General features: G+C 34.3%; 1 protein-coding gene across 1 annotated transcript; it reads left to right on the top strand.

Moving 5' to 3' along the window:
• Nucleotides 1–378: 378 nt before the first annotated feature.
• On the top strand, nucleotides 379–21,629 carry LOC128552144 (phospholipase A and acyltransferase 3-like). Its single transcript, XM_053533160.1, has 3 exons — nucleotides 379–567; nucleotides 20,699–20,861; nucleotides 21,253–21,629. The coding sequence occupies exons 1-3, from the start codon at nucleotides 465–467 to the stop codon at nucleotides 21,272–21,274; spliced, it is 288 nt and encodes a 95-aa protein (XP_053389135.1). The 5' UTR covers nucleotides 379–464; the 3' UTR covers nucleotides 21,275–21,629.
• Nucleotides 21,630–22,044: the final 415 nt, after the last annotated feature.

Genomic DNA, 22,044 nt, shown 5'->3' with positions numbered 1-22,044 from the left:
GCATCTTTAATGCTACAAGAAGAGGTTATTATGGAAGAAACAAGACACAGATGCAAGATATCAATCTGCGCAGAAATACATACATACGTCCCTGGCAAAGCATTTCAAAAATAAAAATCATGTATTAACAGCACGTGAATTGCCTTGTTTGCACATGATTTTTCTCCCGTTAATATATTGGCGGATCCAGTGAAAAAAAGTTGTTTGGCAAGGTCACGTTCTGCGGGGAACCGTTTGACAGGGTGCCATTACCACGATAATCGAGGATACGTTAGCGTTGCTACATTATGCGACATAACGAAATATGAAGAACGACATAATGAATGGCACAAATAAGCCACCGTAAATTTCGTTAAAATTCGGTGTAGTTGTCTTGTATCTAATGAGTTGTTTTTAAAGATACTTCACTTAACATTTTCAGCCTTATAGCTGCACAATCACTTCAAGCAAGCAAAGGGCGAGTTATGGCTAGCCAAAGTACCGTACGGGCAAGAAATTTAATGGAAGGTGATTTGATAGAGTTTGACAGAGCCATGGGGACATATTCCCACTGGGCGGTATATGTTGGTAAGACTTTATTTATCTATATTGTACATCAAATTTCAGGATCGTACAGTTATAACAAACATTTATATATGTTTATGTTTTAATGTTCTTTTTGCATATACTTTCTGTCTACAATAATAATTATTAGATGTAAAGTAAAATTTTGATAACTCGCTGAAAGTATTTCTATTTAACAATTAGGAATAAACAATTTGATATTTTCCCTATAAGACCATTGCAGACGGCTTAATCATCACATCAGAATAGTTCCAAATTTCTTCTTTTTTTAGTAGAAGAAAATGATCCTCTCAAGCGTTTTGTAAATAGGTAAATGTATTTTCAGTAAACGGAAGACTCAAACATACCCGTATATTTCCGTCATTCTTCCGAATTTAAGGTCCCATACGTTAAAGACTTCGAGCAGGTCGGAAATTGAATGCTTGATCAAATAAAACGTTTTGAGGTAGTTTGACAATCAATACCAGCTATATATATATGTATATATATATATTTTTTTTGTGTGACTTCTACGCCCATAAATTATGTTCACAAGTAGATAAAAGTGATGTAATTTTCGCGATATAAAATCGGTTAAACATCTGAAAAATTTGGTTGATAACATTAAAGGTAGAAACATACTACAAGAAATATTTTGCTAACTTATATTGGCAATGGCCACAATAAACAATCATAATAAACTGGAAATTTATCTTTTTTTATTTGCAGCTCACGTGGGCGGCGCACGCCAAAGCGTTCGTTTATTATTAAACCGGCAAAAATTATTTTCTTGCCGCTCACGTGACCGGCATGTCCCGGGTTGAGTGAAACGAATTGGCCCATGGTTATACGATTATACTTTCATTAATATTCATGATGAAATAGATAAATAGTTCTTTGTTTCATAGCACAAGTAAGTCAGTTTTGGTTCGGATAAAAAGCTTATACTAGGTGTTTATATAATATAAAGGCGATATTTTTGTCATCTCGGATGTGTTTTGCGGATTTTTTTTTACAATGTCAGAATGAAATACGGTGCTTGCGTCCCAACTTCGCTACCAGAGCAGAATAATCGCCGTCTACTGTTTAGCTGAAGGGTTACATAGACGACTTTTGCAAATCGAGTAATGCGGTTGTTTTTTTGTGAAAATCAGTTTATATCGCAATTGAACAAAGAAGAAAATTTTTATGCTGTGGTAACTATTATGTAAAACACTATGGTAGTCATCTACATTGTATGTTAAAAACATAAATTCACTTTGTTTATTATTTATTTATTGTTAAACGTAACAATCCTATACTGTACTTATTAGTGAATTAATCATAGTGTCGCAGTGTAAGTGATCGATGTATAGTCTACAAAACTCGTCAGTGGCAGATCTGTTTCTTTCTGACGGCTCTGAAAAGTCCAATATGTGCGCTAGCTAAAAAGCCTATGAACGCTTCTGAACTGGATATTTCATCCAGACCTTACAATTCAAAGAATCTACAACAATCTACAACATGTATATTTTTTTTGCGCAATCGAGATATATAGACAAAGTGAGGTTATTACAATTTTATAAACTTGTATTTCTAATTACTTGTGGCACGATACATATTTGAAATGCAAATCTTTGACAACTTAATACAATGGTGCTTATATTCATATTTTTTCAAGAGGCAAAATATATTTATTTAATTCAAACTTATGCTAAAATAACGCTATCCTGGTTGACAACAAATCAGGATAGGAAAATAAAATTTTAAAAATACTTTCAGTGTAAATCTGACAATTAATCTCGGTGAACGCGTATAGGTGTTAATGATCAGCTAATTTAGTTTTTATTTTTATGTCTGCCCTGATGATTGTACATGAAACCTCGAGATCCAGTTCACTTTCAGAGAGGGAAAATATAGTTTCTATGATCCCTATCAATTAAAAAGACTAAAATGTCACTACTGATTTGTGAGACAAGAAAACAAAGATTTGTGTATATATATGCAAATGTTGAACTAGTACGAATGTATATATATATATACATATTTTATATATATGCAGATGTTGAACCAGTACGAATGTAGGACATTGTGTCTGAATTCATTAGTCCTCCACCTCTGATTCATGTGGGGAAGTTGGCAGTTACTTGCGGAGAACAGGTTTGTACTGGTGCAGAATCCAGGAACACTGCATGGTTAGGTTAACTGCCCGCCGTTACATGACTGAAATATGTTGAAAAACGGCGTTAAACCCAAATCAAACAAGCAAATTCGATGAATTGGTATCCCCCGCCGAAAGGAAGGCAAAAAAATATATCCGGCAAAAAGTTAAGAATGTTACTAAGAAGCAAATAATTTCATTAGTCAAAATCATTTTAACAGAAAATAATGAATGTTTTTTTTTTTTTTTTTTTTTTTTTTTTTTTGGGGGGGGGGGGGGGGGGGGGGGGGGGGGGGCAGGGGGGGGTGACCAGGTGAGGGTACAAAATTTCAAATTAAAGATGATGAAAAAAAAATGGGTGGGGAATGGGGATGCATGATCTGGGTGGTGGGCAAGACTGAGTGGAGAGTGAGATGGGGAAAAGGTACAACTTTGCATGCTGATAAATATTCATGGAAGGTTTGAAAAGAAATAATAATAAAAAGGAATGATTCCTTTTTTTTGGTGTGTGTGTGGGGGGGGGGGGGGGGGGGGGGGGGGGGGGGGCGGGTGGGGATGGGGTATGACCAAGGCAAGGTGGTGACCAGGTGTAGGTACAAAACTTCACATGTTTATAATAAATTTCCATGGGAAAGAATGAAAGAAGTTTAATGAAATTCTACCAATTGGTTGGTTTGTTATGTACAAATCTGTAGATTTTTAAACAATTAAAGGGAACTCTAAGGAAAATTGACCAATTGAAAAAAAATGACAGGCATCATCGAAGTATGTTGGTTCATATTTATTTCAAGTTTCATGAAATTCTACCAGCTTATTATTGAGAAATGGCCTCAGACGTGGATTTTTCATTAAATCAAGGGCAATAAGTCTAAGTGAAATTGACCAATCCAAAAAAAAAAACTTGACGGGCTTCATCGCAGTATGTTGGTGCATGTTTATTTAAAGTTTTATAAAATTCTACCTGATAGTTACGGAGAAATGGCTGCGGACGGACATTTTTGGGCATTTTTCATTAAATCAAGGGCAATAACTCTAAGGGAAATTGACCAATCCAAAAAAAACTTGACGGGCATCATCGCAGTATGTTGGTTCATGTTTATTTCGTGTTTCCTGAAATTCCACAAGCTAGTTACTGAGAAATGGCTGCGGACGGACGCACGTACGGACGTTCCTACATATGGATACTTATGTGGCTACTCTTTTGTTCTCTCTATTGTTCTTTTAGCCACGTAAGAGAAAAATAGCCACATAAAAGTCTTACGGAATGAATGACATCAAAGAAAAAGTACAGTTACCTATTGTTCCTATAGCCACCTAAGTATGCAAATGTGAGCTCGGAAGGACTGACGGACGGACAACGCCATTTCAATACCAACTCCCGATTTCATCGGCGGGGGATAACAAACAAACCAGTTCGAATGTGTAGTACAATTCGGACTCGTATATAAAGCAGCTTCGAAACTAAGCTTCTTGGGTTAGTGGACTTGCAATAGCATGTTTATCATATCGCACTTCCTGTACTATACGCGACTCCTGATAAGGCATATTTGAAACAAGAAATATCATTAAACAAGAAATATCTTTAAAAAGATGGTCGGCGAATTGTAATAAGGAAAGAAGTTTATGAATTTTTCATCTAACATTCATCTTTCATCTTACATTTTTCAAATTGCAAAACTAAACACCGCACTTTAACAATTTAAATGGTTCTCTTTTAATTTTTCGCAAAAGTTTCGTAGGGTTGCAATTTTGTTTCGTTTATCCTTAGACGAATAATTATAGCAGTAGTTTGATGAAGATTCACTAAGCGGTTCATGAGAAGATGTCATTAAACGTGTTTATATTTTTAGTTAAATTGGTCCCTATCCCCATTTGTAACAAAATAGCAGGAGACCTTACGATATATTAGCTATAGTGGTCTCTAATAGGGCCCAAGTTCCTATATAAATAAATTTGGAAGAGGACCTTATAATGATGCTCCAGACCAAGTATGACAAAGATCCACCAAGCTGTTCATGAGACGCTGTATAAAGGCATTTCTAGTTTTAGCTCTAGCAACCCCTAAAAGGGGTCAAATGTCCCAGCTGAACAAAGTTGGCTGCGGGCCTAATAAAGATGCTACAAATCAAGTTTGATTAGAATACATGAGAAAAAATCAATTAAAGGATTTTTTTATTTATTATTGTTATTTATTTCTAAAATAGGCCAATTGATCCCGCTTTAACAAATGCATATTCGCTATTCATGAATCTTTGGACAATGACGTCACACCTATAAGAAAGTGAAGGTCAAGCAAAACATACAATTGTAATTATATCAGTATTACTGTTTCATAAGCAAAGTTTGACCGTAGTCATATCACATAGATAAACTGTATGCAACGTACCTTCATTTCAGTGTAATGAGATTCAGTCATTATATAGCATATATATAATGAAACAGATTTCAACTGAGTTCAATATTTGCATACCATACTAAAGAAAAATATTCATATATAATAAATCAGTTAAATAATTTATAATAAATATATCAAAGCAAACAAGTACTCATTTTAATATGCAGTCTGAATAAGTCACAAAAGCAAGAAACCTTTTCATATACAGACGACAACTGTAACAAGGAAATCTTTTAAAAAGCACTTCCCTACATAAAAGACTCTTATCACACCCTTATTCATGTGATACGCAGACCGTATTCAGCTCTTTCTTTAATTTGATATATGTTGGTATTTGAACAGGTTTTTATCATATTTATTAAACTTACTTATCATTTTGAGATATATCAATATTCTTGCTAAATATACTGAGCCAAAGTTAGCTTTAAAACTGTGAACAGCGTCGTTTAGGATAAACGCTTTGTCTACATTTCACTCAGCGTAGCACAATCAACAGAGTGAAAGAAATTGACAGTCCAATCAGGCAGAGTGTTGCATAAATCTTCCATTTTGATAAATTATCTATAATGCGTTATCAAGTAGTTTGATTTGCAAACCGATGTCACGTGGCATAGGTAACGAAAACGAATTTAGACGGCGTCGCCGAAAAAGATGGTCGGCGTGATGTAAGCACAAGTTATATATGGGCAGAAACCTGTATTTTAAATATTTTGGCAACGTTGAAAGGGGCCTCTGTGAAGTTTTATATAAATGAGGACAGTAGTTCTGAAGAAGACTGTGTTTAGAAATTGTGGAGGGACACACGACGGACACCAAACAATCACAAAAGCTCACTTTGAGCCTTTGGTGCTTAAAAGATGGTAACAGTAAGCAAACAATATTGAAATTCGTTCTATACTTTATTTCTGGAATTGTTGGAAGCAACATGAACCCTTACCCTACTTCAGCTTATTATCAAATTTGTCTATCATTCAGAGTATGTACAGTACTGTTTTCACCGGAAAGATTAATTTAAAATTTAGAGTCTAAAATTTAACAGTATCGGATATGTTGTTGCAGGTTAGTTATGATTTGCACTGGTTAGAAATTGTTGCTGTAATGCAGGGTAAGAGTTAATGACTGTATAAAACAAATAACCTTTTTGTAAAAACAAAACTTAAGGAAAGGAAACTTAACAAAACAGAAATAACTTAACAAGAAAAATTAACAAAACAGAAATATGTCCGGATGAGCAGATGAATATTTGGTTACGCACACCTGTTCAAGTGGTACGCATACAACCCGATGGTGCTGTACTTATAGAGGTTATAGATGACGAACGCGGTGTCATTTCACTCAGTGTCACACATGACTCAGAGTGAAGCATTTTCAGCCTTTCCTCTAATCAGCGCCACTCTTACTAAATCTCTCATTACGGCTGAAAATACCGAGAATACCATACCAAGCAATCCGATTGGTACATTATTCAGGCGGCATAAGGTCATACGAGGTCATAAAATCGTGCTTAATACGGCACGCCGAAAAATCGATAAACTTGTAGTTTTGATCGTTATCTTCCTTTAATTTACGTCCATCTCCGAAATTTAGCGGGGGGCCATAAACCATGTTTTCAATAAAGTCGATATTCAAATTGCCTTAAGCTATATCTAATTAATGGCTCAATTGATATTCTTGTTTTTACTATGAAATGCTTATGGTGGTAGGTAAACGTCTGTAAATAAATAGGCAAAAGAATTTGTAATTATTTAACATTTGTTAAGAGAAACTAGATATTAATATTTCTTCTTCATAATGCTTGTTTAAAACGCGTTATTTACCTTCCTCTTTTGACTTATTTGTAAAAAAAACCGCAAATCTTTCCTATCAAAACTTACGTTGAATAATTATAATTTTTTCTGTTTTAAATTGATAAAAAGCACATAAACTGTTAGCGTGAAAACATGAAAATTTATCACATCCTCTCTTTTTTGCATTCAATAAAATAAGTTTCATCATTTATTGGAAAATACTTTAGGTTTAAAACACGCTTTTCTTTTTCCTGTTTAATTAAAGTGTCCTACAATATTTATATGCCGATAGATCGCATTTATTTCTATAACATTATAATAAGCGACAGTATAGTTATGAGATAATTAAAATAGGCCTGACATCCAGATCGTACGACAACAAAAAGGGAAACTTTTTAGACATCAGAAAATTAATACTTTTTCTTTTACTACGTGAATGATTATAAGTTATGGAAACACATAAGAATAAGTTGTACTATTTTTCCAATTCAAAATTGAAAAGTATTTGTAACGGGATACCGGAGGTAACTGCCTCAGTTATAAAGCTTTATGTTCAACGATTTTTAGATACGTATTGGTCAAGACCGCAAGATAATGTTTATTGCCGCGGCGACCCGGGTTCAATTCCCGACTTTTTTTGGCATTTTTAAGATAGTCAAGTTACAAAAAATCCTGTTCAATATATTCAATTTTAAAGAAAGATCATTCTTAGTCAGAATCTGAAGGTCAGTGCCTCAAGATCTGACATGATTATGCCATTTATTCCTTTGCAGTAGGATTACGTTATTTCGAATTATAAGGTTAAACATGAGCAACTAAAATATTTAAGAAACTTTATTTGTTGCGAGGTATAAATCTAAAATTTAAGTAGCCGGCAAAGGCATAGTTTGTTTAACCTTTACTCTGCTAAATTCCTAAATTGGACTGGTCCGTCATTCAATTCGGGCAATAACAATTATTATTCAAAGAGGAGTTCACTGAAAATTCACTGACTGAAAATTGAACAATGCAGACCAAGATCAGCCTGAACAGACGTGATCTTGGTCTGCACTGGTCGCAAAAGCAGAATCACTTGCCGCCAGCAGGCTAAGGATTAATTAAAGAATAAAACATTATTATTACTATTGTATGGCTTTTTATTTTATTGCTGCAATTAAATGTCTCTTTTCTTTCAACGAAACATGTTTATTGAGCACAGTGTCATAAAAGTGCAAAATACCCGTTATCAGCCCCAATTATTACAATTTATTACCCCCTAGTATGGTGTCTACATTATTTGCCATAAAAGGTAATAAGATTAACAAGCAAGAGATAACAGAGCGTACGCAAAAAAGTTGTCTGATTTATTGTACCCGTTTGAAATATCTAAACATTTAAAGAATTTAACAAAATTATAAATTTAAAATGAAAAACGTTTAATTTGTCAATTTCTAAAATCGATTTTTGCTTGCACATTCAGACATTGACATTTACTCTTTTCTGAAATAAATTAAACATGCTGACAGATCGTTGTTTGAAAGGTGGATAGTTTACACACCATCTTATAATTCATCAGATTCATATACTCCCGATTCGAAAAGCAAGAATAGTTTATCTAAATTAAATAATTTAAATAAATGCCTACTAGGCACATTTTTTTCGATCTCTGGCTGTGGTGATAATAAGATTCTGATGTACATTTGAACATCTGAAAGATGCGCGCCAAATATAAACATATATCCGTGGATCTAATGAAAACAATTCGACAAATTATCAAGGTGTCACTGTCATAGGACGCCATTTTAACAGTACACCCACTTAACTGATATTTTGTTATTATCAGCGTTCTATATCAACGTGTAATCACCAATGATAAACCAATAGTCTAAAATCATGAATAACAGTTTAAATCCTATACTTGCCCTATATGTCGGTCCATTATTTTCTCAAAACCTTGCTCTTTGGTCTCCTATTCATCATTAACAATTACTAACCTGTCACCCGTAACTAAATCTCCAATGCTCGGATACTATGTGTAACGCTTCATTACACATGATACCTGGTCATTGTAGTGATTTGGTTATATGTTACTGAGGTAACATCATATATATTTGATTAATAAATATTTAGGATATTTATTCTTTTCAGGTTAGTACATTTTTCCTATTTGATAAAGTAAAGTACATCAATTATAATAATTCATAGAAACGTAATTTAGCTTTATATAAAGTATACAGTTGCACTGAAATCTCGAGTAATAGATTTTTAGTCTGAATAGATACATGTATATATGAACTTTGACCTTGTTTGATACATAATTTATGTTTACATTTTACTATCATTGTACATTTATTAAGATCATAATGTTTCATTACACATGATACCTGGTCATTGTAGTGAATTGGTTATATGTTACTGAGGTAACATTATATATATTTGATTAATAAATATTTAGGATATTTATTCTTTTCAGTTGTCTGTCTGGCATTGACATATTGAACCCACTCTACCAAATAAATGTATGCCGACTGGGCTACGTCGACATCACTGTCTCTTAGAACACACAAATTCATCTTTGTGTGTGTGTCATTTTTTATATACTCAGATCTATAATACAGCTTCTCTGGTCCCAATCAGTCAAAAAGACTAAAATAATACTACTGATCTGTGAGACTTGAAAACAGAGATCTGAGTATAGGTATATGCAAATGCTGAACCAGTGCATATGTGTAGTACGTACGGGCTCGTATATAAAGCAGCACCGAAACTAATCTTATTGGGTTAGTGGACTTGCTGTGGCATATTTGTGTTCGTTTGTACTTTGTACTGCTAGGCGCTTTGCCGTAATTGGTCTGGTATATTGTGGTGGTGGTTTAGTTCGTGAATCTATTGTATATACATACAATGGCGGTCATTTCCCATCTATGCAACAAACTTATTGTCCGACTGCCCTCATTTCAGGTTTGTAGACTATTATTTACATTTATTTTATGCTTATTGGTGAAATACTGGAAAATAGCAGTGAGATATAAATCGATATCACTCACTGTGCCGAACTTCTTTTTTTATCAGATAAATTATCTCCCTTTAAATATATTCTTTAATTACCTCCCTTTGCTGCCTTTAAAATTACTGGATTATACTAATACTCAAACCATACACGAGTCATGAACTGCTAGACAATCCTACATAGAACAGGCTAGCTATAATTAAACTTGCAAAAGAAATAATGTTACCTTTGTCAGCTTGGTTGCTAGGTCTTGCCATTCATGTAGCTACAGATATATGTGTGTTTCCTCTACTTTTTTCCATTGGTTCACAATCGTGTGGTAGATTTAACTGGCGACAGCACATTTAGTTGGTTGTTGTCTTAGTTAATTATCACAAGACATCAACTCAACCTTACGTAATATGCCAGCATTTTCGTCGAAGTACTTTCCCACTCTAACAGTCTAACTTAGCCCAGCCAGTTGTGTTCTAACTTCCATCCATTTTGTTATGCTATGCAGCTCCTAGATCAATATTTCCTAGCTATTTCTATTGAATCCATGATGATATTTAATTCTGCAGCTTGATTTTCCAAGGACTTACGCATATTTCACAGTTGTTTAGATTTTTATTTTGTTTTTTTAATCTGACCTTCAGCGTCACAGGCACTTGGTTGCACTGATGGTATGTCAAGAATTCGCTTTTTAAAGAATCTTAAAAACTTGGTCTCAGGATAGATATAAAGTGAAGGTATAGCACTCCGCCATTATCGGCAACGGAACTACGGTCGACCGGTTTTGGAAACGGTAGTAAGCCACTAATTTATCGTAGCGTGGTAACTAGAACTACCTAACTTATTTTATGCGTTAATATTACATATTAACTCTGTATTACTAAAACAGATCAATGGAACAGACTGTAAAACGAACTGGAGTACATGTCGCTTTTTGCCTTCAGAGCCAGAACCATAACACAAGACACGTCGACAAAGATTGTACAAGAATTATCATTACAATTTTTCACAGAATTCATGATGGACCTCCAGAAATTTATAATTTTAACATGACATCACCGTACGTTAGGGGTTCTAACTGACCAATCAGAGACCTGCATTTTCGAGTACTGCCAGTTTCCACTTTGGTATAACGAAGTATATTTACAATGAAAACTTGGAAAATAAAGTGACTAGAAATAAATATCACACTATTTTAGATATCAAATTAAGATTTTTCACTGCACATGCTTCAGATGATGCTACAAACAACAAAACTTTGAAGTTTTGTTTAAATATTATATGGATTTAATACCTTTATTTTAGTTTAAAGTTTGAGATTTTACAAAGGGGTGTACGATAAAGTCCGGGTGAAATGTAATAATCACCAAAGTGGAAATAAGTATCATTGAGCAATGTTTTGGACATGATAAAATTATGAATGGTAATAACTGATTTGGTTTATTGCTGTACAGTTATTTTTTCTTGTCTCTTGACATGGTATTTTTCAAACATCTGATGTTGCTGGAGGAATACATAAGGTGTGCCTGCAGGTATAACTTCATTAGACACCTGGGAAGACCCACCAACCTTCCATGTACCGGGATAAATTCTTTAAGCGAAAGATTTCTACACCAAAGCAGGGCTTATAATCCACAATGGTGAAGAGCATGTAAATGTAACTCCTCAGTTATGATGATAGTCTGTGTAAATTTTTACTTACCAGCACTATGTAGGGTTATGGAAAAACCTTTTTGACATTTCACTGGTTTAAGACCACAAACACTTGATAATCTATTTCATTTTCAAACTTAAAATTATCAATCCGTATTTAAACAAATCACCACTTTATCTTAGACAAAACTGATTTCAAAAACTTAAAATTCTATAGCCTTCTGAACATTGCCCCCATAATATCTGAAATGTCCATCGATAAAATGGATGTTCTCAAATTGCTAGCTAACCTAAAACCAGACAAAGCTGCAGGACCAGACCATTTTTGTCCAGTTGTCCTCCAGGAACTTAATGATGAAATTGTTGATGTTCTACTGGTAATCTTCTAAGTCTATCTCCTAAGGCACTGTTCCCACAAAATGGAGATAAGATTTTGTTTGCCCTCTATTCAAGAAGGGGGACCCGCATGACTTGGCAAATTGTCTGTTATATCATTCACTGTGTAAAACACAAGAACACATCTATGCCTCCGATGTCTCTGTCCACCTTTCTAAACGTAACATTCTTTATGACCTCCAACATGGCGTTTCTGAAGGAGATATTGTAAAACTCAACTAATTGAGTTAATAGGTGAGCTCATTAACAGCATTTCCAGTCGTAAACAAACTGACTTAATTGTACTCGACTTCAGTAAGACTTTTGTTAAGATCATGGTGTCTGTCCACAAGTCATCAAGTGGTATTATGCATTTCTACTTGATAGAAAGTCAATTTGTAGTTTTTGAGGGCGAAATTCCAAAGAAGTACCAGTGGCATCTGGGTTTCCACAAGGTTCCATCCTTAGACCTCAGTATTTTCTATTTTATATTAGCGATCTCCCATTTTCAATCAAGTCTCAAATCCGACTATTTGCCGACGATAATATAGTATACAAATACCTTATTATGATATCAATTCTGTGGATGGCAACAAAATCCTCCAGAAAAATCTTAACAAGCTAGAACAATGGGAAAATAAGTGGGACATGGAGTTTAATCCTTCTAAATTAGGCACTACATGTCACAAAAATCAAAGCTGTCATCAAAACCAAATATTTACTCCATGGCTATACTTTATAGTTAATTGTCAGTGCAAAATAGTGTGACAGATGTAAAATATCACTTAAATATCTTTAAACATGTTAAATGCTAATAAACGCTTAATTTCACAATCATCGCAACAACAAACGAAAACGTCAAAACATAAGCATACAAATACTTGTCCGTCCACAGCTAGAATATGCATATACCATCTTGCACCCAAGTAATACTATGGAAAAACCTTGACCTTGTAGAATAACCTGACCACAAAGTTTCAGATGTACTGTGGAATAATCTTGACCACCCTGACCTTGAAGCTTTCAAAGTGGTTGTAGCAACCATAAAGTACATGTACTAGACCAGAGTGCTATGTTTTTTTTATCTTTTAATGCTTGTTCTTTTTTAATCACACTTACCATGCTAACATTCCTTTAGCCTTTTCATTTTAGCTGATGTCGGACCCATCAGTCTTTTAGAACTCTTTTTCAACATAACTAGAGCAAGAAGTCGACGTGTATCCCATGTCTCTATCAGTCGTGAGATGACTTGACATTATGAGAGAGAGAGAGAGAGAGGGAGAGAGAGAGAGAGATTTAATACCTGCCTGCAGCCACTTATGAAGTATATACCTACCTTTCATACAGAGATACATTTTCAATTTTTATAAATTAAATATCTGACATGTGCATTGTGAATAACTTCTTTTTCTATAATTTAATGTTGTGAGCTTGTTTTTGACCTTGTGTAACCAATTTATTTTTATTACATAGTTTTAAAAAGACAACATTCATGATCAACGCTCAAAAGCCGGAAATAATTTAGTGGTTCAAAACCTTTTCATTACCCGTCATACACAAGAATAACACTTCCGTTGCCGTGTCAGGTCTGCCTTATCTGTAATCACAGGCACTTGGTTGCACTGATGGTATGTTGAAAATTCGCTTTTTAAAGAATCTTAAAAATTTGGTCTCAGGATAGATATAAAGATAAGGTATTGTACTCCGCCATTATCGGCCATTATCGGCAACGGAACTACGGTCGACTGGTTTTGCAAACGGTAGTAAGCCACTAATTTATCGTGGCGTGGTAACTAGAACTACCTAACTTATTTCATGCGTTAATATTACATATTAACTCTGTATTACTAAAACAGATCAATGGAAAAGACTGTAAAACGAACTGGAGTACATGTCGATTTTTGCCTACAGAGCCAGAACCATAACACAGACACGTCGACAAAGATTGTACAAGAATTATCATTACAATTTTTCACAGAATTCATGATGGACCTCCAGAAATTTATAATATTAACATGACATCACCGTACGTTAGGGATTCTAACTGACCAATCAGAGAGCTGCATTTTCGAGTACATGCCAGTTTCTACTTGGGTATAACGAAGTATATCTACAATGAAAATAAAGTGACTAGAAATAAATATCACACTATTTTAGATATCAAATTAAGATTTTTCAATGCACATGCTTCAGACGATGCTACAAACAACAAAACTTTGAAATTTTGTTCAAATATTATATGGATTTAATACCTTTATTTTAGTTTAAAGTTTGAGATTTTACAAAGGGGTCTACGATAAAGTCCGAGTGAAATGTAATAATCACCAAAGTGGAAATAATTATCACTGCGCAATGTTTTGGACATGATAAAATTATGAATGGTAATAACTGATTTGGTCTATTGCTGTACAGTTATTTTTTCCTGTCTCTTGACATGGTATTTTTCAAACATCTGATGTTGTTGGAGGAATACATAAGGTGTGCCTGCAGGTATAACTTCATTAGACACCTGGATAGAACCACCAACCTTCCATGTACCAGGATAAATTTTTCAAGCGAAAGATTTCTACACCAAAGCAGGACTTATAATCCAAACTGGTGAAGAGCATGTAAATGTAACTCCTCAGTTATGATGATAGTCTGTGTAAATATTTACTTACCAGCAATATGTAGGGTTATGGAATAACCTTTTTGACATTTCACTGGTTTAAGACCACAAACACTATAATAATCTATTTCATTTTCAAATTTAAAATAATAAATCCGTATTTAAACAAATCAGCACTTTATCTTAGACAAAACTGACTTCAAAAACTTAAAATTCTATAGCCTTCTGAACACTGCCTCCATAATATCTGAAATTTCCATCGATAAAATGGATATTCTCAAATTGCTAGCTAACCTAAAACCAGACAAAGCTGCAGGACCAGACCATTTTTGTCGAGTTGCCTCCAGGAACTTAATGATGAAATTGTTGATGTTCTACTGGTAATCTTCCACATTTTTTCTTCTCAGGCACTGTTCCCACAAAATAGAGATAAGATTTTGTTTGTCCTCTATTCAAGAACTGAAGAAGGGGGACCCACATGACTTGGCAAATTATCTGTTATATCATTCACTGTGTAAAACAGTAGAACACATCTATGCATCCGATGTCTCTGTCCATCTTTCTAAACGTAACATTCTTTATGACCTCCAACATGGCGTTTCTGAAGGAGATATTGTAAAACTCAACCAACTGAGTTAATAGGTGAGCTGATTAACAGCACTTCCAGTCATAAAAAAACTGACTTAATTGTACTCGACTTCAGTAAGACTTTTGTTAAGATCATGGTGTCTGTCCACAAGTCATCAAGCGGTATTATGCATTTCTACTTGATAGAAAGTCAATTTGTAGTTTTTGAGGGCGAAATTCCAAAGAAGTACCAATGGCATCTGGGTTTCCACAAGGTTCCATCCTTACACCTCAGTATTTTCTATTTTATATTAGCGATCTCCCATTTTCAATCAAGTCTCAAATCCGACATTTTGCCGACGATAATGTAGTATACATATACCTTATTATGATATCAATTCTGTGGATGGAAACAAAATCCTCCAGGAAAATCTTAACAAGCTAGAACAATGGGAAAATAAGTGGGACATGGAGTTTAATCCTTCTAAATTAGGCACTACATGTCACAAAAATCAAAGCTGTCATCAAAACCAAATATTTACTCCATGGCTATATTTTATAGTTAATTGTCAGTGCAAAATAGTGTGACAGATGTAAAATATCACTTAAATATCTTTAAATGCTAATAAACGCTTAATTTCATAATCATCGCAACAACAAACGAAAACATCAAAACATAAGCATACAAATACTTGTCCGTCCACAGCTAGAATATGCATATACCATCTTGTCCCTAAGTAATACTATGGAATAACCTTGACCTTGTAGAATAACCTGACCACAAAGTTTCAGATGTACTGTGGAATAATCTTGACCACCCTGACCTTGCAGCTTTCAAAGTGGTTGTAGCAACCATAAAGTATATGTACTAGACCAGAGTGCTATGGGTTTTTTTATCTTTTAATGCTTATTCTTTTTAATCACACTTACCATGCTAACATTCCTTTAGCCTTTTCATTTTAGCTGATGTCGGCCCCAACAGTCTTTTAGAACTCTTTTTCAACATAACTAGCAAGTCGACGTGTATCCCATGTCTCTATCAGTCGAGAGATGACTTGACATTATGAGAGAGAGAGAGAGAGAGAGAGAGGGGGGGGGGGGGGGGGAGGGGGGAGAGAGAGAGAGATTTTTAATACCTGCCTGCCGCCACTTATGAAGTATATACCTACCTTTCATACAGAAATACATTTTCAATTTTTATAAATTAAATATCTGACATGTGCATTGTGAATAACTTCTTTTTCTATAATTTAATGTTGTGAGCTTGTTTTTGACCTTGTGTAACATTTTTATTATATAGTTAAAAAAAAAGACAACAGTCTTGGTCAACTCTCAAAAGCCGGAAATAATTTAGTGGTTCAAAACCTTTTCATTACCCGTCATACACCGGTCATACACTTCCGTTGCCTCGTCAGATATATACCTTATATGTAATAATATACCAAAACCTAAAATTTTAACTTTTTTAATAAAAGGGATTCACTTACAGTAAATAATGTTTTTGAATACAGGGAGCACTGGTGCACGTATTAAAACCAACAAACAGTAGGTACAGGCCGATATAAGAAAAATACTATCAGTGCAACCAAGTGCCTGTGTCTGTAATAATATCTAACCTAAAATTTTAACTTTTTTAATAAAAGGGATTCACTTACAGTAAATAATGTTTTTGAATACAGGGAGCACTGGTGCACGTATTAAAACCAACAAACAGTAGGTACAGGCCAATATAAGAAAAATACTATCAGTGCAACCAAGTGCCTGTGTTCAGCGTGTGTTTCGGTAAACAAAGCAAGCTTCCGGTTATTCAACGAACTGACGGATTGACCCGAAAAGTTTTAAATATGCTTCTACTTAACTGCCGGCATTTGTCAATGTCTCTGTTAGCCGCGGACTGTGTATTTTTACACAAAATATTTAAATACAGTTTTTGTTTTTAAAAACAAAATGGCATCGTGTTGATTTAATGAACCTAATCACCAATATTCGATATTAATGTGCCAAAGTGTCCATGGTAATTTAGCGGATGCCATATGTAACACGGTAGCTTAAATAAATCCGAATTTCGTCATGATATATTGGATTTATATGAACATTTATGCACGTAATAAACATAAAATTCGCTGATCTTCACAAACTAGCATAAAATAAAAAGAAAATTTGTTTGTTTGCAGTGAGATATCGAAATATATCATCACCGATAAGGGAGACAGTTCTGATATTTTCACCCAGGCTCCGCCTTCGTGAAAATATTTAATTGTCTCCCGTATCGGTGATGATATATTTCGATATCTCACTGCAAACAAACAAATATCCTCTATATAGTATATATACAACTTATTGTCCGACTGCCCTCATTTCAGGTTTGTTGACTATTATTTACATATAGTATATATACAATGGCGGTCATTACCCAGTCATGCAACAAACTTATTGTCCGACTGCCCTCATTTCAGGTTTGTTGACTATTATTTACATATAGTATATATAAAATGGCGGTCATTACCCAGTCATGCAACAAACTTATTGTCCGACTGCCTTCATTTCAGGTTTTTGAATACTAAAATTTAGAAAGCTAACCGAATAAGTAATTATATAACACTGGCCTTAAGATATGATGATTTATACTTAATAGAGGGAGTAGAGACAGCCAATATGCAAGTCTTGCTTGTGACCTTCTGTTTGTTTTCCATAAAAATCAGTTAAAATATGCTAATTTCAGGCAATATACGTTAGTTTCTAAGTTCTTGAACTGAATTATTTGCAACATAATATAATAATACATGTTCTTCTATTCAAACTGTATGTATTGTGTAAATTCAGAAAAGCAATGGAGCAATTTCATGTAAACAAGAAGAGAAAAAATGTATGTCGGTCTCTCGGTCAAATTTCCTCAACGCGACTTACATTTCTGAAATATATAATCATATATATAATGTCAAATTGTGGCATTTTTAGCTCACCTGTCACAAAGTAACAAGGTGAGCTTTTGTGATCGCGCAGCGTCCGTCGTCCGTCCGTCAGTCCGTCCGTCCGTCCGTGCGTGCATGCGTAAACTTTTGCTTGTGACCACTCTAGACGTCACTTTTTTCATGGAATCTTTATGAAAATTGGTCAGAATGTTCCCCTTGATGATATCTAGGCCAAGTTCGAAACTGGGTCACGTGCGGTCAAAAACTAGGTCAGTAGGTTTAAAAATAGAAAAACGTTGTGACCTCTCTAGAGGCCATATATTTCATAAGATCTTCATGAGAATTGGTCAGAATGTTCACCTTGATGATATCTAGGTCAAGTTCGAAATTGGGTCACGTGGCCTCAAAAACTCGGTCAGTAGGTCAAATAATAGAAAAACCTTGTGACCTCTCTAGAGGCCATATTTTTCATGGGACCTATATGAAAGTTGGTCTGAATGTTCATCTTGATGATATCTAGGCCAAGTTCGAAACTGGGTCACGTGCGGTCAAAAACTAGGTCAGTAGGTCTAAAAATAGAAAAACTTATGACATCTCTAGAGGCCATATATTTCATGAGATCTTCATGAAAATTGGTCAGAATGTTCATCTTGATGATATCTATGTCAAGTTTGAAAGTGGGTCACGTGGCCTCAAAAACTAGGTCAGTAGGTCAAATAATACAAAAACCTTGTGACCTCTATAGGCCATATTTTTCATGGGATCTGTATGAAAGTTGGTCTGAATGTTCATCATGATGATATCTAGGTCAAGTTCGAAAGTGGGTTACGTGGCCTCAAAAACTAGGTCAGTAGGTCAAATAATAGAAAAACCTTGTGACCTCTCTAGAGGCCATATTTTTCATGGGATCTGTATGAAAGTTGATCAGAATGTTCATCTTGATAATATCTAGGTCAGATTCGAAACAGGGTCATGTGCAATCAAAAACTAGGTCAGTAGGTCTAAAAATAGAAAAACCTTGTGACCTCTCTAGAGGCCATACTTGTGAATGGATCTCCATAAAAATTGGTCAGAATGTTCATCTTGATGATATCTAGGTCAAATTCGAAAGTGGGTCACGTGCCTTCAAAAAGTAGGTCAGTAGGTCAAATAATGAAAAAACGTTGTGACCTCTCTAGAGGCCATATTTTTCATGGGATCTGTATGAAAGTTGGTCTGAATGTTTATCTTGATGATATATAGGTCACGTTTGAAATTGGGTCAACTGTGATTAAAAAATAGGTCAGTAGGTCTTAAAATAGAAAAACCTTGTGACCTCTCTACAGGCCATACCCTTGAATGGATCTTCATGAAAATTGGTCAGAATGTTCATCTTGATGATATCTAGATCAAGTTTGAAACTGGGTCACGTGCCATCAAAAACTAGGTCAGTAGGTCAAATAATAGAAAAACCTTGTGACCTCTCTAGAGGCCATACTTTTCATGGGATCTGTATGAAAGTTGGTCTGAATGTTCATCTTCATGATATCTAGGTCAGGTTTGAAACTGGGTCAACTGCGGTCAAAAACTAGGCCAGTAGGTCTAAAATTAGAAAAATCTTTTGACCTCTCTAGAGGCCATATTTTTCAATGGATCTTCATGAAAATTGATCTGAATGTTCACCTTGATGATATCTAGGTCATTTTCGAAACTGGGTCACATGTTTTCAAAAACTAGACCAGTAAGTATAAAAATAGAAAAACCTTGTGACCTCTCTAGAGGCCATATTTTTCATGAGATCTTCATGAAAATTAGTGAGAATGTTCATCTCGATGATATCTAGATAAAGTTCAAAACAGGGTCACGTACCTTCGAAAACTAGGTCAATAGGTCAAATAATAGAAAAACCTTGTGACCTCTCTAGAGACCATATTTTTAAATGGATCTTCATGAAAATTGGTCAGAATTTTTATCTTGATAATATCTAGGTCAAGTTCAAAACTGGATCGCATGAGCTCAAAAACTAGGTCACTATGTCAAATAATAGAAAAAACGATGTCATACTCAAAACTGGGTCATGTGGGAAGAGGTGAGCGATTCAGGACCATCATGGTCCTCTTGTTAATACATTGTTTTCAAACATTATTATTAATAAAAATGTATTCCATGCTTAAACACTATCAAATTTAGAAATTTTACAGAAATATGTAAACTGAAAGAAGAATTTTGCACATTTTTAAGTGGATGTATACATTTTACAGACAAAACTGAAGCAATATCTGCAAATGTATTGATTAATCGAAATGTTTACCAAACTTCCATGTTTACAAGACATTCACTGTCAAATGGCAGTTGTAAATAATAAAAGACTTTTCGAGTTATCTGTCAGTTAATATCCCATAGAGTAATCCATCAAAGCAATGGATAAACAAAATGTTCAGAAGAAAAAAACAAATATGCTTTCTGAAGAAATCTGTCTGGGAGAAACACACACTAAAAATCGTATTACCCGATATGTTGACCTTCTTATTTTCTCCTCGCATCTGTCAGAATGGAAAGTGTATTGCGTTTAACCAGTGTGAAGCGGTCTTCTGTGTACTAAAATTTGACAGCATGGTAGAAATCAGATTTGAGCTTAATGTAGTACCAATTGCATGGGCAAAAATGTTACAAGTGGAAGTGCATTTTATTTAGTAATGGGACTAATTAGGCATTAAACGTCTTAATGGTCATAGTCATTCTATGTTTTCTGTTGAAAGGTAATGGTGACGTTATCCATCTCTCGTCGGACCCAGATGCTGGTGGAAAGTTTAACTTTGCAGCAGATATCAACTCAGGAAACAGCGTTCGAAAGGATAAGCTGAGATCAGTTGCAGGAACTTCTGATACATACAGAAATAACGAATTTGACGATGAGCTAAGGTAGAAAATAATTGTGATTATTTGGTGATATATCTTTAATATAGATTATCAGGAAAAACGTCTTGTAATTTTTATTAACTTAATTATCTGTTATTTAAATGTTTTTAATGTTTTGTTAGCTCTTTTGATTTTTAAGACGATAAAGTTTTCGCTCCAAATATTTCATACTTGGCTGTCGTTTATTTTTATGACAAATACAATTACACAACAAAGTAGGGAAAATACATGCAATGTACAAGAGTAAAGTGTTAGCAACTGAACTTAACGAACTGGCAAAAGGATAATTTTTCACTATTTCTTATTAGTAAACTAGATCTTTTTGACATTAGATTTATGATTTATTTACATTGACCACGTATAATAACACCGTTTTAAATGTTTGTTTCTAAAGGTGCTGTGCTTGGGACATATGACACGAAAAGTTCGCTGTTTTAGTCATTCCAGTATTACAATTATTACATATTCTTTGAATATTTCTTCAACGTTACTAACCTGAATTGTATTTCTAAATTTGATCAGTTTATTAATAATGAACATCAGCTACTTTTCAAAAGAAAAGGATTGTTTAAATTATCAAACGTCTGAATTTTAGGTATTTGAATTTGCCATTTATAACTACAATTCTTGTTTTAATTAATAATTAAACTATTAATACATTGAATTGGATTTGCCATAAGTAAAATAATCCAAATTTTTACCTGGTATATCCAACTGTTTTATTAAAAGCAAAATCATTGCCTGCGTGGATATTAAACATGTTACATGTTTTATAAAATATGCCAAAATATGAAATAAATTTCTTCTTTTAACAAGCTTGTAATTTTCGATAAAGTTCTCCAATAAGTGCATCTTTATTTGTGATCGTCAATATTTAATGACTTTCTAGAAAATTAAGAAGAGACATTTGATATCACAACACTTATAGTATCCCCATAACCCGGTCCTATAGTTAATGCATAAGGCTCGAGCGACCACAGTATCTCCATAACCCGGTCCTATAATTAATGCATAAGGCTCGCGCGACCACTGATCGAACAACTTTATATTTGTAAATCGAGCGACTCTCTTTAGAGTACGATTCCAGTTGCAATTTTCAAGGTTATCTCCTATGAACATCTTCAACTTAGATATACAATTTTAGTTTTATTGATAGTTAGACAAAGTCCCAATATGTATCAGTGAG

This window comes from Mercenaria mercenaria, unplaced genomic scaffold (genome assembly GCF_021730395.1).
Source record: "Mercenaria mercenaria strain notata unplaced genomic scaffold, MADL_Memer_1 contig_2077, whole genome shotgun sequence".
In the NCBI taxonomy this organism is placed as follows: domain Eukaryota; kingdom Metazoa; phylum Mollusca; class Bivalvia; order Venerida; family Veneridae; genus Mercenaria; species Mercenaria mercenaria.
The sequence above is the reverse complement of the archived record's forward strand: the minus strand, read 5'-3'. Positions and strand labels throughout refer to the sequence as shown.